The 15,201-nt window shown below is 45.9% G+C and overlaps 1 protein-coding gene across 11 annotated transcripts in view; it reads left to right on the top strand.

Moving 5' to 3' along the window:
- MYLK (myosin light chain kinase) overlaps positions 1-15,201 on the top strand; it is a 267,073-nt gene that overhangs the window by 124,750 nt on the left and 127,122 nt on the right. For 10 of the 11 annotated variants that reach the window (XR_003432841.1, XM_027106666.1, XM_027106636.1 and 7 more), the window contains one exon: positions 9,310-9,517. The exons of the other annotated variant lie outside the window; for it this stretch is intronic. Coding sequence is in view for 9 of the 10 variants with exons in the window: in XM_027106666.1 (XP_026962467.1) it covers positions 9,310-9,517 (208 nt within the window). In the remaining variant the exon portion in view is untranslated. The remainder of the gene's footprint in view (positions 1-9,309; positions 9,518-15,201) is intronic. 11 annotated transcript variants of the gene reach the window in all.

The following is a 15,201-nucleotide window of genomic DNA, read 5'->3' as shown; positions in this document are numbered from 1 at the left end:
GCAGAATGCAAGCTTTGTGCGATGACGTGCCTGCGGAGCGGGTGGTCAGCGGCTGCCAGGGGAGCCCGTTTAAGCCAAGGGGGCCAAGCCGAGATAGTCTTAGGTTGTTGGGACGCCCTGGTCACTTTGGCCCACCTTTGCTTTTAAACAGAATCGCCTCATATTCTTTGAGAGTCCTCAAAGGCCAGGGCCTTCCCAGTACAATCTGTGGCCAGTTTTTGAGTCTTGTGGCATCTGGGCTGTGCTGTTTCGAGGGGTCGTGAGCCGTTGCCAAGTGGGCTGTGCATTATTTGGGGAGGAGCCCTGTGCTCCATCTCTTCTGCCAGTGAAGTATGTCTCTGTCTCCCCAGATCCAACCAGGACTGGCCAGAAACTTCAGATTTATTACCCCAGATTTATTTCCTTCCCGAAATTTGCCCATGCCCTTGACATTCCAGGGCTGCATAAGTCAGTGAGGCAGAAATCAAGGGGATGGCCTCTGTCTCAGAGTTGCACGTGGTATTAACAGGAGTGGAATGATGGTGCAGACAAAACTGTAGAGTGGATATTTGTTTTAAAATGTGCTTTGTGATGTTACATAAAATCAATGATCACTTTTCAAAAGGGGTTTGCTCTTTAAATAAAAATAATAAGCCAGTTCAGCGAAGGCAGAAGGTGTTTTCAGTTTAAAGGGTTAGATTTTTATCTAATTAAGGGCGTGGTGCCTCAAAGTTGTCTATAAGAATTCGAGTTGTGTAAGATGAGGTTCAACAAGCCCAGAAGTTCACAAAGTAGTGGTGTTTCTTAGGGCAGAAATACAGTTTCGTGCTGTTAAAGCTGGGAGCTGAATGGATTCTAAGGTAACTTATTATAAGGAATTCCTGACTTTGAAGAAAAGGAGAGACAGAGGATCTAACCTTTCGAATTTGTTAATATACTGTTGTACATATGCTATCTCATTTGGTCAGAAACTTGTCCATGGAAGTGGATAGTGATATCATCCCATCTTACAGTTGTATAAACTGAGGGTCAGATAAGTAACTTGCCCAAAGTCAGGCAGCTGTTGCTTGGTGCAGCCAGCATCCAACACAGGTCTGTCTGATTCCAGATGCCCTATACCTTCCTGAATTAGTCAGGACTCTTGTTTGCAAGGGACAAACCAACTCCATGGGTTATTAAGTGAAAGACATGTACTGTCTCGTATGACTGAGTGGATCCCCGCTCTGCCATAGCTCTGCCAGGCTGTGCCTCCCTCTCTTTTCTTCTTCACTGTGTATGTGATGTCTTATTTTGCACATGGCTTCCTTCCCTTAGGTGGAGGCAAGAAAACAGGGGGCAGGGATGGGAAAATATGGCTGTGGACAGATAGCTTCAGGCTTACATCTTCCTAGCTTGAGGTCCCTGTGAAGAGACAGTTTGGTCTCCCTTTATTCTGGTTGAAATTGCAGGGAAGAGCTCTGATTGGCTGACGTGGATCATGCTCATTTTGGAAGTCTGAGCGTTTTGGCCGGGAGGCGGCTGCCTAATGCATCTCCACCTGACTCACCTGTGGTGGGTAGAGGAGTGAGTCTGCTACCTCAAAGGAGTAGCTTACACTGGGAAAGGTAGGCAGGAGATCCTGAGCAAATCAAACAAAACCAAGCCACAGCACTAATGTGTTAAACTTCTATGATACCACACGCCTCTTATTAATATTTTAATATACCTGAGAGTATATCTCAACTTGGCAGTAGAAACTGGAGAGTGAGCTCCCAGGCCAGCTTCACCAGCTGGAGATGCCGTGTCCTTGGACACCATCATGATGGGGGTAAAGCCAGAACTCAGGGCTTTGAGTAGAGAGGTTTGCAGTAAGGCTGGAATCCCACAGCCATCCCACAAGGACTAGAGTTCAAACAGAAGAACACTTGTTTTTATAAGAAAACTCTGAATTTGGAAAAACTAGGAAAACATCAATGTGAGAGTTTCCCTATTACACTTAGAATTCTATTTCTTTGTTGGACTGCTTCAGAATTTCAGGTGCTTGTGTCATTGAAAAGGAATCAGGGGCTTTCCTGGTGGCACAGTGGCTAAGAATCTGCCTGCCAATGCAGGGGACAATGGGTTCAAGTCCTGGTCCGGGAAGATCCCACATGCCGTGGAGTAAGTAAGCCCTTGTGCCACAACTACTGAGCCTGCGCTCTAGAGCCCGTGAGCCACAGCTACTGAGCCCATGAGCCATAACTAGTGAGACCACGTGCCACAACTACTGAAGCCTGCACGCCTAGAGCCCATGCTCCACAACAAGAAAAGCCACTGCAATGAGAAGCCCACGCATTGCAACAAAGAGTAGCCCCAGCTCACCACACAACTAGAGAAAGCCCGCACAGCAACAAGGGTACAACACATGAAAAATAAAATAAATTAAATAAATAAATTTTTTAAAAAAAGAAAGGGAATCAAAAAGGTGCATGCATTGATAAGGTGAGCTAGATAAAAGGAAATCAAGCTTTTTGTTTGAAACATTCAGAAGGGCCTGAGGTATAACCCAAGACTGCCAAGCTATAGCCTGTCTCGTACTCTCTGTGGGAGAAACAGGATGTTCTCAGTCTGGCAGATGTAGGGATATGGGGTTGTCTGTGTCTTGGGCCAGAGGAAAAGAAAACGCCATAGAAAGTGAGAGTGCAAAAAACTAAAAATCAAGTTGCCGTATAATCCAGCAATCCCATTCCTGGGCATACATCTGGACAAAACACTAATTTGAAAAGATACATGCACCACAATGTTCATAGCAGCATTATTTAAAATACCCAAGACATGGAGACAACCTAAATGTCCATGGACAGATGAATGAATAAAGAAGATGTGGTACATATACACAATGGAATATTACTCAGCCATAAAGAGAATGAAATAATGCCATTTGCATCTACATGGCTGGACCTAGAAGTTATCATACTAAGAGAAGTAAGTCAGAAAGAGAAAGACAAATACCATATGCTATCGCTTATATGTGGAATCTAAAATATGACACAAACAAACTTATCTGGGAAACAGAAACAGACTCACAGACATTAGAGAACAGACTTGTAGCTGCCAAGTGGAAGGAGGGGTGGGGGAGGGATGGATTGGGAGTTTGGGATTAGCAGATAAAAACTGTTATATATAGAATGGATAAACAACAAGGTCCTACGGTATAGCACAGGGAACTATATTCAATATCCTATAATAAACCATAATGGAAAAGAATATGATAAAGAATGTTAAAAAAAAAGAAAAGAAAAGAAAGTGAGAGTGGCTGATCACAGATAGAGACCTGGAGCATCTTTCCCTGATGGCCCAGGTGGCATTCTCTGGGCCAGTTTGAGGACTGATGCTCTGCATTCTGCTTTTGTGTTTCGTGGAACTGCTTTGGTCCTCGCTGTTTCACAACTTGAACTTAAGGGCAGGGAGCATCCAGCAGTTTAAGCCTCTCACTAGTTGCTGTTTTTAGCTGGTATGATCTCTTCCTGATGGGTTCTGTGGGTTCACTTAAGGCTTTTGACTGTTGGTTAACAGGATTATTCAAAGCCTTCATTAAGTTCCGCCTGTCCAATGGGCCGTGTGCCAGTTGCTGACACAGACCCAGGCCGCTAAGCTCGGTCATGCCATGCCCATGGCTGACCCTTCACTCTCCACTCTCATAATACACCCATGATGTAAGTTTCATAGGCATTTTCTGTGGTCTGATTTGCTGGGGGTGTTAATGTTTTAATTCTCCTTTCTGTGCTTCCATGTCCATTTATTATCTGGGTGAGCTTATACTTGGAGATGGGACAGAGAATTCTTCCACGCATTCCTCAGCATCACTGATTAACTTCCCATTATTTTTCACTTTTTCAATCACCAGCCCTGTTCTAGTCATTTATCATAGAAGAATTTCTTTATTATAGAAGAAGCTGCCTTGAAACAGGGGAAGAGGTTCAGAGTGATGTGCTACAGACAGGCCGGCAATCATAGGAAGCATGGAGACAGTTGTGTTGCAGAATCAGCTTGTCCAGCTTGCGGCGGGGTGAGGTGGGGCATCTGTCCAGCAGGTTTCCTTAATTTCCCATTCTTCAGGCTCAGCCTTTCCCATCGTCAATTCAGTTATTCAACAGGTTTCAAAGAAATACTTATTGACAACCCCTCCATCTATTGTTCCTAGCCCCAAGGACTTCTCAGCTCACTGCTCACGTCTTCTTTGTGTATCTTCCCAACTCCCCAGCGTCCTGCCGGGCCGTCTCCTTTCACCCTGGCCTTAAGGTAATCCTGGTTTCACTCGTTTTGGTCTCCCTCCGTTCCCAATGTGGGCAGAGTCTCAGTTTCATGTCCTGCCCAGCTCTGCACTGCAGCTGTGTGGGCTCGCATTGTGCAAACAGGGACAGGCCCACCCGGGAACAAAAGACGTGCAGGAGATCATCAAAAACAGCAAAATCACCCCCTTTCTACCACTCACCGAGCTGAGAAGGCAGATGTGTTGCTCTGAGTCTTGTAGGGTTGTGAAGGCCAGAGAACCTGGCCTTGTTCTGGGCTTATGCTCTGGTAGCCTGTCCTGGGCAAACTGGAAGTAACTGCAAGCCCTTCACACACATCAGAGAAAAATGAAGAGACAGTACCCTTAAGAATATTTCACTTTCAATCATTAAGTAGATCTTGAGACAGCACCAGGTTCTGAAAAACTCTCCAGCACGGCCAGCTGGTGTGACATGGCAGTGAGCAGCTGCCCGCCTGCAGCCCAGCTTTCGCCTCACCATCCAACACACACAGAATGAGCCCCCATTCCTTTTAAAGGCCTTTTGAGGCCGTAAAGTCTCTGGGGACATTTTATGGCACTGGAGCACAATTTTACTATTTTAAATTATTATAGGGGTTATGGTTACTATATCTTTATTTGTATGACAGATTGTCAGCTATGCCCTTGATTTACTTGATCCCAGGCTTTTGTTCAAGAGCACAACCTCCAATTAAATGTGGTTTACTGTGGCAAAAATATGATTCTCCTTAGAATGACCCTCTTTGGGGCCATTTCCAAAAACTCATTATGGTGACAAGTCAGGGCTGCCCACTCATGTTCACAAGCCTTCTTCCTTGTGGTCACTTGATTTTCCCTTATGGAGGATTAGAGAGTATTAAGGCTGTGGGCTGGGGCCCAGGGTAGACTGGAGGGAGAGGAAAGAATCTTCCCCCAGAAGCTAAGTGGGTCACTATTTAGATCCAGACTATTTCAGGAATGGAAGGAGCCTGAGCTATCAAGAGCTGTTTTCTCTTCCATGAAAGGAAGGAATTACAACCTGAAGAGGCTAGGAAGACAAGTCAGACCCAGGACTCAGGCCTGGCTCTTACACTGTCTTCTCTGTTCCACACTGACTTTCCTAGGCGTGTCTTGGGCATGTGCATGGCACCCATCCCTGTCTATCTTAGCCCACTGGGGTATTTCTGCTATAACAGAAATACCACAGGTGGGGTGGTTTCAACAACAGAAATTTATTTCTCACATGTTTGGAGGCTGGGAAGTCCAAAATCAAAGCACCAGCAGATTCAGTGTCTGGAGAGGTCCGGTTCCTGCTTCATAGCTGGCCAGCTTCTCACTCTGTCCTCACACGGTAGAAGGGGTGAGGGAACTCTCTGGGATCTCTTTTGTAAGGGCACTAATCCCATTCATGAGGGTTCCACCCTTCTGACCTAATCACCCCAAAGTCCCCATCTCCCGATATAATCACATTAAGGGTTAGGATTTCGACATGAACTTTGGAGAGACACATTCAGTCTATAGCACTGTCCTCCTGTTACTCCAGGGAAACAGCCCAAGACTTGCTTATGGGATGGCCATGACTTTTGTGAGTTCTTTGGCTTTCTCCCAAAGTGGGGAGCAGATATTACTGTAGCCTAGAGGCGGCTTAGGGTCTATTAGAGATAGACCTTTATTAATGCTTTGGATTCTATAATATTTATGTCACCAAAAAAATGAATTTACAGCGAAGCACAGAGAGACAGCCACTCAACTTGGAGACCAAAATTGTGGTCCCAGATCTGCCATTTTACTGCTGGCAAATCATCCACTTCTCCAGGCCTCTTTCCTTTGCTCTCTGGGCTTAATAATATGATTGGCATTGCATGCCGTCACAGACACTTTTGGTACCCCACTCAGATCCCCTGCACCAGGCTGCTACACCCATTCCCAGCTGCTCTGATTGTTGACTAAGACCTGGGTTCCTGAATCCCTATCTCAGGTTCTGCTTCCTGGGAACCCAACCCAAGACACCTCCCTTGTAGTGTTGCAAGAATCAAATAAGATTCTATATGTGGAAGACCTCTGAAAACTAAAGTATCACTGGGTTTTTACTGTGGTCTTAGACTGGGCTGTAAGAAATCCCCCATCTGTGGCTTCTTGGTGGAAGGCCCATGGTGAAGGCAGATAAGGTGTCCAGGGAGGGCAGGGCTGCTGTCACACAACCACGGGTGTGAGTCCAGACTTCTCTTCTTTCCCCACCCAGGAGCCCAGGATAGTGGGCCAGCAATAAAAATGAGTTTACTTGAAGTTGAGTAATTTTTAGGTAACGTTAGGTAGTGGTTGAACAAGTTTTTCATTATTAAGAGGATAAGAATTGGAGCTGAAAATCATTCAGACCTTGGAGCGGAAAAAGGTCATAGAAATTCCTGCCTTTGCTTCAGATGCAGGGTGTACAAAAGTCCATTGCAAACCACAGCTTTCTAAGTGGTACCAATTTCAGCGTGTTTAAAAATCACTGGGTATTTTAATATATAAGCGTGCTGCAAAGGTGGATCTGTTGGTGTGGGGTGGAGGGGAATGTATATGTATGGAGAAAATGAGAGGGACTTCCCTGGTGGTGCAGTGGTTAAGAACCCACCCTCCAACACAGGGGACTTGGGTTCGATCCCTGGGCAGGGAACTAGATCTCACATGCATGCTGCAACTAAGGAGCACACATGCCACAACTGAGACCTGGTGCAACCAGGATAAATTAAATAAATAAAAATTGAAAATGAGAGGAAAATGGAAAGGGAAAGAGGGATCTGTGTCCCTGAGGTCTGGAGCACTTGTAATGTCCCCAGTTAAACATTGACGCCTCAGGCCCTGGTGGCCACAGAGTTGGCACCGCTGCAGGGGGCCAGAGTACTTGCTCGTGGAATGCTAAGGACGCCTTTGGTGAAGTTAATGATTCATCTCCTCCCAGTCCCAGGGTTCTGCACTGCCTTTCTCTGACGCTGACAGAAGGCCTCCTGGTCATCTGGAGGTGAGGCTGACTCTGCCTGACAGGATGGAGGAGATGATGATGATTTGCAGATTCACTATAGGACCAGACTCCCAAGGGGCTTCCTTCTGTAGGAAAGAGTTTCTTTCCTTAGTTGTTTCCTGAAAATATGCTTTCACAGAGAAAAAGAATGCTTTAACACAGTGATTTTCTGATATTCCTGGGCATGAACCTTTGTGCCAAGATAGTGCCACAAGGTGATGTGTTTTATACAGATATGTGGCATTTGCTGCCTTCAAACATGCATAATGTTTTTTGTGTACCACTTTTATTTCCATTTCTAGATTTAAGTACCCTGAGGGGCTCCACAGATTAATGAATGGTTGTGCTATACATTCATTATACAGGCACACGAATATAAAAGGAACACATATTTTCATTTAATTTTTTTTCTGTTTTACAAAGGTCAGGGGTGTTATTTGCAGGAATATCAGAAAATGACAGTTAAGTAAAAGGAAAAGAGAGACCTAGAGGCAATCGCTGTTGACACTTTGTTTCATATTATAGTAGGCATTATAATATGCACGTAGTCCCCTTCAACAGCATCACCCTGAGGTAGGGTACGTGCTTGGTGAAGCTGCAATGGCCAGGCGTGACGGCACAGCCACCTCCCCTCCCCTTTCTCCCACGTGCTGATAAGGCATCCTCTCTGACCTTGCTGGGGCGTATAGGAGGAGTATTGCTGTGGGTCACTGAAGGCTTTCTTTGTAAATGTAATTTGGGGTCATCCAGAGAATTTGGGGTTGGCTTCATCTGTATCTGTGCTCTCTTGTCTTGGAGTGGATCCGTGGATAAAAGCTACTGTTACAACCTGTTTGTACCGCCAGCAATTTCTCTCTCAGGAGGTTTCTGTGATGTCTTCTGTGCTTTTCCAGTGCTAAAATCCCCCAGTTCAGGTCCCAGGCTGTGCACTGACGGGCCAGTCTGAGCCCTGCTCCTCCGAAGATGAGTCCATTCCAAAGGGCCTGTTGAGTTTCAGGGGTTTCAGCGCCCTTGGGGAACTGTCTCTGAAACTCAAGGTGATTTCCTGGAATTTGTCTCTCTCTGCATTTTCCCCTCTTTGGGAAAATATCTTCTCTCTGAACAAGTTGCTGTGAGGCTCAGATATGCTAAGTATTTAGAAAAGTGCTCAACACTTAGCGCTCAACAGATGTTAGCTGCTAACTATTTGTAGAGAAAGAGTGGTCTAGGGCAGCACTGCCTGATAGAAACATCACGCAAGGCATGTATGTAGCTGTACCTTTCCTAGTAGCCACATTAAAAAAGTAAAGAGAAACAAGTGAAAGTAGTTTTAACAATATATTTTATTTAACCCAGTATATCAAAATGACTATCTTTTCAATATGTAATCAGTATTTTTAAATTATTGAGGTAGTTCACATTCTCTTTTCATACTAACTCTTCAAAACCCCACGTATAATTTACATTCACAGTGCAGTTACGGTGCAACTCAGGATCCGCCACGTTTCAAGCGCTCAGCTGCCGTTTGTGGCTAGCGGCTGCCATTACTGGGCAGCTCAGATCTAGAACCTTGCTACCCAAGGTGAGTTCTAGGGACCAGCAGCCTCAGCATCATCTGAGAGCTTGTCTGAACTGCAGAATCTCAGGCCTACCCCAAACCTATAGAAGCAGAATCTGCATTTTTAACAAGTGATTCATGTTAGAGTAGGAAGCACTGCTCTAGAATCCCCATGCTCGGTCCCCACACACTGGGGTTCTGATTTAATTGGTCCAAGGTTGGACCTGGGCACTAGTATGGCTTTAAATCTCCCCCTGGTGATTCTAATCCTGCATCCAGGCTTGAGAGACACTTGTGTGGTGGGCTGTGGAGCCAGGATGCCTGACTCGGCCACTTGCTACCTTCAAGACCTCGAGAAATCTACCAAAACCCTGCATCTCAATCTCCTCGTCTCCAAAATGGACATGAAAATAGTATTTGTTGCAGGGGATGTTATGAGGATTAAAAGAGTTAATACATGTAAAGCACCCAGAACAATACCTGCCACATGGGAGGTACTCTTTATGTACAAGCTCTCACCCTTTCTTCTTTTCCTTGAAGGTCCGGGGTTACCCAGAGCCCCAAGTGACATGGCACAGAAACGGGCAACCCATTGCCGGTGGGGGCCGCTTCCTGCTGGACTGTGGTACCCGGGGGACTTTCAGCCTTGTGATTCATGCTGTCCGTGAGGAGGACAAGGGAAAGTATACCTGTGAAGCCACCAATGGTAGTGGTGCCCGCCAGGTGACAGTGGAGTTGACAGTAGAAGGTGAGTCCCAAGAGGTGAAAGCCCTGGGGAGAAATGAGCCATCAGTTTCCCCAAGGCCTGCAGCTCCTGCCTCAGCCCTCTCTTGGGAGAGGGACGCACAAGAGAAAGCATCCCCATCCCGGAACTCAGGACCTGTTAGTGTGATGGGGGCAATGTGGTCCCTGGAACAAGGGAGGCATCCCAGGAGACAATGTCAGACTACACACCACCTCCCTTTCTGCTCCAGCCTTCCCCTCGCTTCCCCTCACACTGAGACTGGTACCAGATTCCTCATCATGGCCTTACAAAGTGCATCCCGCTCCTGCCTGGCTCTCCAGACCCTTCTCCTACCACTCCTCACCCTGCTCGCTCCACTGTGGTCACACTGGCCCTCTGCTTGTCCTTGGGCAAAGCCTCAGGGCCTTCACCCGGCCGTTCCCTGTGTAAAGAAGAGCTCTTTCCGCAGCCCGGCCCCTGACTCGGCCCCTCACTTCCTTCAGGTCTCTGCTCAGACGTCCCCTCCTTAGAGAACCCTCTCTGACCACCTCATCCCCTGGACTCGCCATCCTCTCACTCCACCCGAAATTCTTCTCCTGGGACTGTCACTGCCTCCCCTTTGATTATCTCCCCCAAGCCCCGCCTCTAACTGGAAGCTCTAGGAGAAGAAGGACTTTAGCTTGTTTACTGCTGTTATCTCCAGCATCTAGAAAACTTCCTGGCACATGCTAGATACTGAACTATTTAGAGAATGAGCAATGTTTATTATCATCATTATAAAGTAGTACATGCCCATCATAAACAACTTTGTAAAACTCAGAAAAATATATAGGAGATAAACATACAAGTGTGTTAACACTGATTAGTTATTTTGCCTTCTTTTTCCTTTGTACTTAAATAAAATTCTGTTAAGTTTATTAACTTAAAAAATTCCAGGAAAACATTTGACCATAAGTAAAACTGTTCCTTTTGCTGCCAGCGTATCTCCCACATGCTGAAGGCACTCCACTGGCGAGAACATTTCCAGTTCAGGCCACTGGCTGCTGCTTAAAGCCCTGATGTCTAAAAGGACATGTGGGTTCGTCAGACCCTCAGAAATATGGCAAGGTTCCCTCCACCCTTCCAGGCCTTTCTAAGGGCTTATAAACCAGAGGGTCAGACTCATTTCTCCTCTCTCAGAAAACAATCCTCCCAACCTGGTTTTCAGGGGACACTGTGTGCCAGAGAAGGTTCCAGAAGGGGGCGAGGTGTACCTCGGCCAGTGTTTTTCTTGTTCGCTTGCATCATGAAAGGACAGACAGGCTGTTTCACAGAATAGAATATGCATAGTTTGGATACTTTCCCCAAATTCTTTAACTGAGTGACGCATTCCTTTTAATGGCCTTCAAGTACCTGTGGGCTGGGGCATTGCACATGGAAGGTGGCCCCTGGTCACTCTCTGAATGACCCTCGTCTCGGCCAGTTCTGATGCTGTGCTTTCCCCTACAGTACACACTTTTCAATGCCCAAACTTTGAGCTGAGGCCCACAAATAAAAATTACTTTATCCCCTTGTATTAGTCAACCCAGGCTGCCAATACGAAATGCCACAGACTGCATGGCTTAAATAACAGAGATGAATTTTCTCACAGTTCTGGAAGCTGGACGTTCAAGATCAGTCCAGCAGGATTTGGTTTCTGGTGAAGGCTCTTTTCCTGGCTTGCAGAGAGCCGCCTTCTTGCTGTGTCCTCACATGGTAGAGAGAGGGAACTCCCGTGTCGCTGCTTCTTCTTCTAAGGGCCCCACCCTTAGGACCTCACTGAACCTTTGTCACCTCCTCACAGGCCCTGTCTTCAAATACAATGGCATTGTGTGGGGTGAGGGCTTCAACATATGAATTTGGGTAGGGACACAAAAATGTAGTCTATAACACCCCTTTTCTGATTTTCTATTTGGAGCTGGGGAAACGGGGAATCAGAGGTTCAGGGTTCTGGTCCCAACTTTTGCCAGTCCATGTGCGACTTTAAACTCTGGATCTCGGTTTCTGTAGAATAAAGGGTTTGAATTCAGTGGTCTCTACAACCTGGGCTAGCCCTTGTTTTTTGTGATCCATTGTAAAGGAATGGAGTGGGTTAGGAGTACAGGAGAGCTATATAAAACCCAGGTCGTATGAAACCTTGTTTGTTGTTGTTGTTCCCATCAGTGAGGACATTAGATCTGATGTCTCAACTAAGCAGGAAAATTTTTATTAGGTCATGGTGCTCAGGGCAGAGGAAAAGAAAGAAGGCAGGAGAACTATAGCAAATGAGAGAAGGCTAAGGCTCTCAGCCCTGCGCCCTCCCCTTTGGTTTCAATTTGAGATCATCGAAGATGCTTTATGCCTTCTAACCCTAGGAGGTAGAGAATGACCTAAAGGCTGCAGTACCTTTAAATGTGAATGGCCCTGTATACCTTCTGCTTCTGCATCAGAGGCCAGTTTCAGCCCATGTGTGGTTTGGGACTACCCCATAGACCTGGAAGGATCCACTCTGGTCTCTTATGCCGTGGATAAGCTGTTGACGGTGCCAGGCTAGCCCAAACCCTTCCAAAGGGAATCCAGCAGCCCTCCTGCTTCTCGCCAGCTCCCTGTGCTTTGCTTCTTAGTTATGCTTCTTATTCAGAAAGAGCAGAGCTTCAGGAATTAAGAGTATGACTCATGTATGGAGCCTTTTGACCCCCTAATGGTCAAGTTTAGAAGGCAGTGCTATCCAACGGTCTTGGATTTTAGCTCCACTCATTTCTGACTATGGGGAAATTAACCTTTCCGAACCTTATTTCCTTTTCCGTAAACTGATGCTAATGGCTGCCCCGTGGGTTGTGTAAAGATCAGTGCAGCACTGACAAATAGTAGGCACTCAATAAATGGTAACCTTGTGATGTTCAAACGTGGCATTAATATCCTGAGAACTACTTGCAGAGGGAAATCCTTGTGTGGAGAATAGAGGAGAAAGCTTTCTCCTCTGATTTCCTTTGGTAACCAGGGCCAAGAAGCATGCACACTCCTCCTTGAGGGCAAGCATCTTCATGACAGGACCATTCATGACCTTGTGCAGCCCTAGTCTGAGCCCTGGAAAGGCTTTGCGTAGCCAGCCCTGACACTCACCTACCTCCAGAGGACTGGTCACAGAGTAGGGAAGAGACGCGGTGCCTGCTTTCTGGGAGCTTTCTGTATAACGTAGGGGCCACAGCCTGTTCTCTAGCCCCACACTGTCCAGAGAAATACAGTTGCCCCTTGAACTATATGAGTTTGAACCTCGCAGGTACACTTATATGGGGATCTTTTTTAATAGTAAATACCACAGTATTACACAGTCTGAGGTTGGTTGAATCTGCAATGTGGAACCGCAGACACAGAGGAACGACGAACGTGCAGAGGGCTGACTCTAAGTTGTACATGGATTTTCAACGGCGGGGAGGGTGGGCACCCCTGACCCCCTCATTGTTAAAGGGTCGACTGTATCATGTGAGCCACATGTGTCATCTCAGGTTTTCTAGTAGCCACATTTTTTTTTAAAGTTGAAATCGAATTTAATAAAATACTTTACCTTAACGCAGTATATATAACGCAGTATATAAAACCCAGTATATCCAAGATACTATCATTTCAACATATAAAAATTATTTCTGAGATATTTTACATTCTTCAACATTTGCAGCATATTTTACATGGTAACACATCTCGATTCAGACCAGCCGTATTTCAAGAGCTCAATAACTACAGGTGACTAATGCCTACTGTACTGGACAGCACAGCTCTAGAAGCTTGAATAGGGATAAACAAGGCTTACACGGAGAAAAAAGAGAAGCCCACGTGTAGGAACAAGGTGGCAGGTTGTCCTGGGCAATCACATCCACAGAGTGAACCTAGGGCCGTGGGGTGGAGTGAGGGGCGGGGCTGAAATGAGAGATTTACCCGAGCCGTGGTGGTCTGACTTTGAGAAGATCCTTTGTGTTTCAGGGACCAGAGAGTCACTTAAGTCATTTCAAGTAATAGAGGGTTAATTTTAAGGCCATGAGTTCAGGAACCTGGGGAAAGCCAAACTGGAGGCCCAGAGGTGATCGGGGCCTCAGGATGGCTCATACTCACCTTATAGGCTTGTTTAATACAAATGCAAGGGCACCCAAATCACCTGCGGGAATCTTGTTAAAATGCAGATTCTGGTTCTGTAGGCCTAGAGTAGGGCCCAAGTGTCTGCACTTCTAACCAGCCCCTGGGTGGTGCCCGTGCTGCTGGTCCACAGGTCACACTTTGAGTAGCAAGGAAGGATTCAGTTACAGATGTGATATATTTTTCCTAGTACAAATGATTCTCAAATGTGAGCATTTGGGCAAGTGGTTGCCCTTTTGCAGACCCATGGTCACAGCAAGTGTCCTTAGGGTGACCATTCGTCCCAGCATGCCTGCTCTAACAATGTAATTATAAATAGAGCCTCCTTTGACTTTCAAAAGAGTCCCAGTTTGGATAATAAATTGCACGGTTACCCTAGTCATGATCAACACGTCTGGTGCACTGGGCAGTGAGTAAAGCTTTAAAGATGATGTTGAGAAATAAGGGCTTATCTAGGGGAAGAAGAGTAGCAAGAGAGTGGAGAGCTATAGTTTCAGAGGAAGTGGATAAAGTTTATTTTCATCTCCGAAAAATAAATTCCAAGCCATTAACGACTCCGCCTAAGAGTGCAATGAACAACTGAAAAAATAACTTTAAAAATAGTGAATATGTATTCGCTGGGGAATAGATTCGGCCAGGAGCTCCTTCCTCTTGGGAGTTTTCTTTGAAATGAATAAATGGAGGTGGGGGGTAGTCAAAGACCTGTTTCCTCCCTCCTTTCTGGATCCAGCCTTGACCATCACTCTTTCTTCTCTATTAAGTACACTATCCTTCATGCAAATTCCTCCTCCTTCACCTCCATTCCTGGGTGATTCTTCCCCCAGCTCCCTCCCCTGTAGGTGATAGGTTCTGAGGCTGCCACTTTTGTCTCTGTGGAAAAGCAAAGACATGTCCCCTCATCTTGGAATGTTTCACACAAGCAAAGAGTGCATCCCTCTATCCATTGCCTCGTTCACCACTCTGTTTCTCTCTGTGTCAGGCCCAGTTCAGACAGGCTGTCTGCCCCCTTGGAGTTTACTTCCAATGGGGAAAGAGAGACTATAAATAGGTAACAAATATCACTTTTGCAATAGAATTAAGTGCTCCCTGACCATGCGAGCAAAAGAGAGCCAGGTGGCAGGCCACCTAGAATGTGGCGGCAGAAAGGAGAGTGACCCCATGTCATGGGATTTAAGGGAGAAGACTGGCCTTAGTGACCGCTAGCCAAGCTATTCTGGTGCTGCTGGCACCAGCATTCTCTGGTGATTTTGAATTTGTAGGAAATGCTTCTGCGCCATGTCTTTTGCTACTACCCTTTTCCAGGGTCAGACTTCTCAGATCCCTTTATTTTCACATTGGATTGAATTGATGACATTATATATTTGAGCCCATGTCTATTTACAATGGCTGAGTTTTAAATTATTGTATTCCTCAAGAACGTCTTTCGTGATTCTCCTTTTGTTTTGTTGTTCTCTTCTTTTGTACTGTCTTCTTTTACCTAAATTTTCTACCTTCTTAAAGACCTGTAATTATATTTCCCATTTGTATTCTTTATAAACTCTTTTCAGTCTGTTATACTCGCTGATGACTCTTCTTTCTGTAGG

The sequence above is a fragment of the Aethalodelphis obliquidens genome, unplaced genomic scaffold, assembly GCF_003676395.1.
Source record: "Aethalodelphis obliquidens isolate GAN/ISIS:26980383/991018 unplaced genomic scaffold, ASM367639v1 scaffold1, whole genome shotgun sequence".
Classification (NCBI taxonomy): domain Eukaryota; kingdom Metazoa; phylum Chordata; class Mammalia; order Artiodactyla; family Delphinidae; genus Aethalodelphis; species Aethalodelphis obliquidens.
This window is presented reverse-complemented; position numbering and strand designations above follow the sequence as displayed.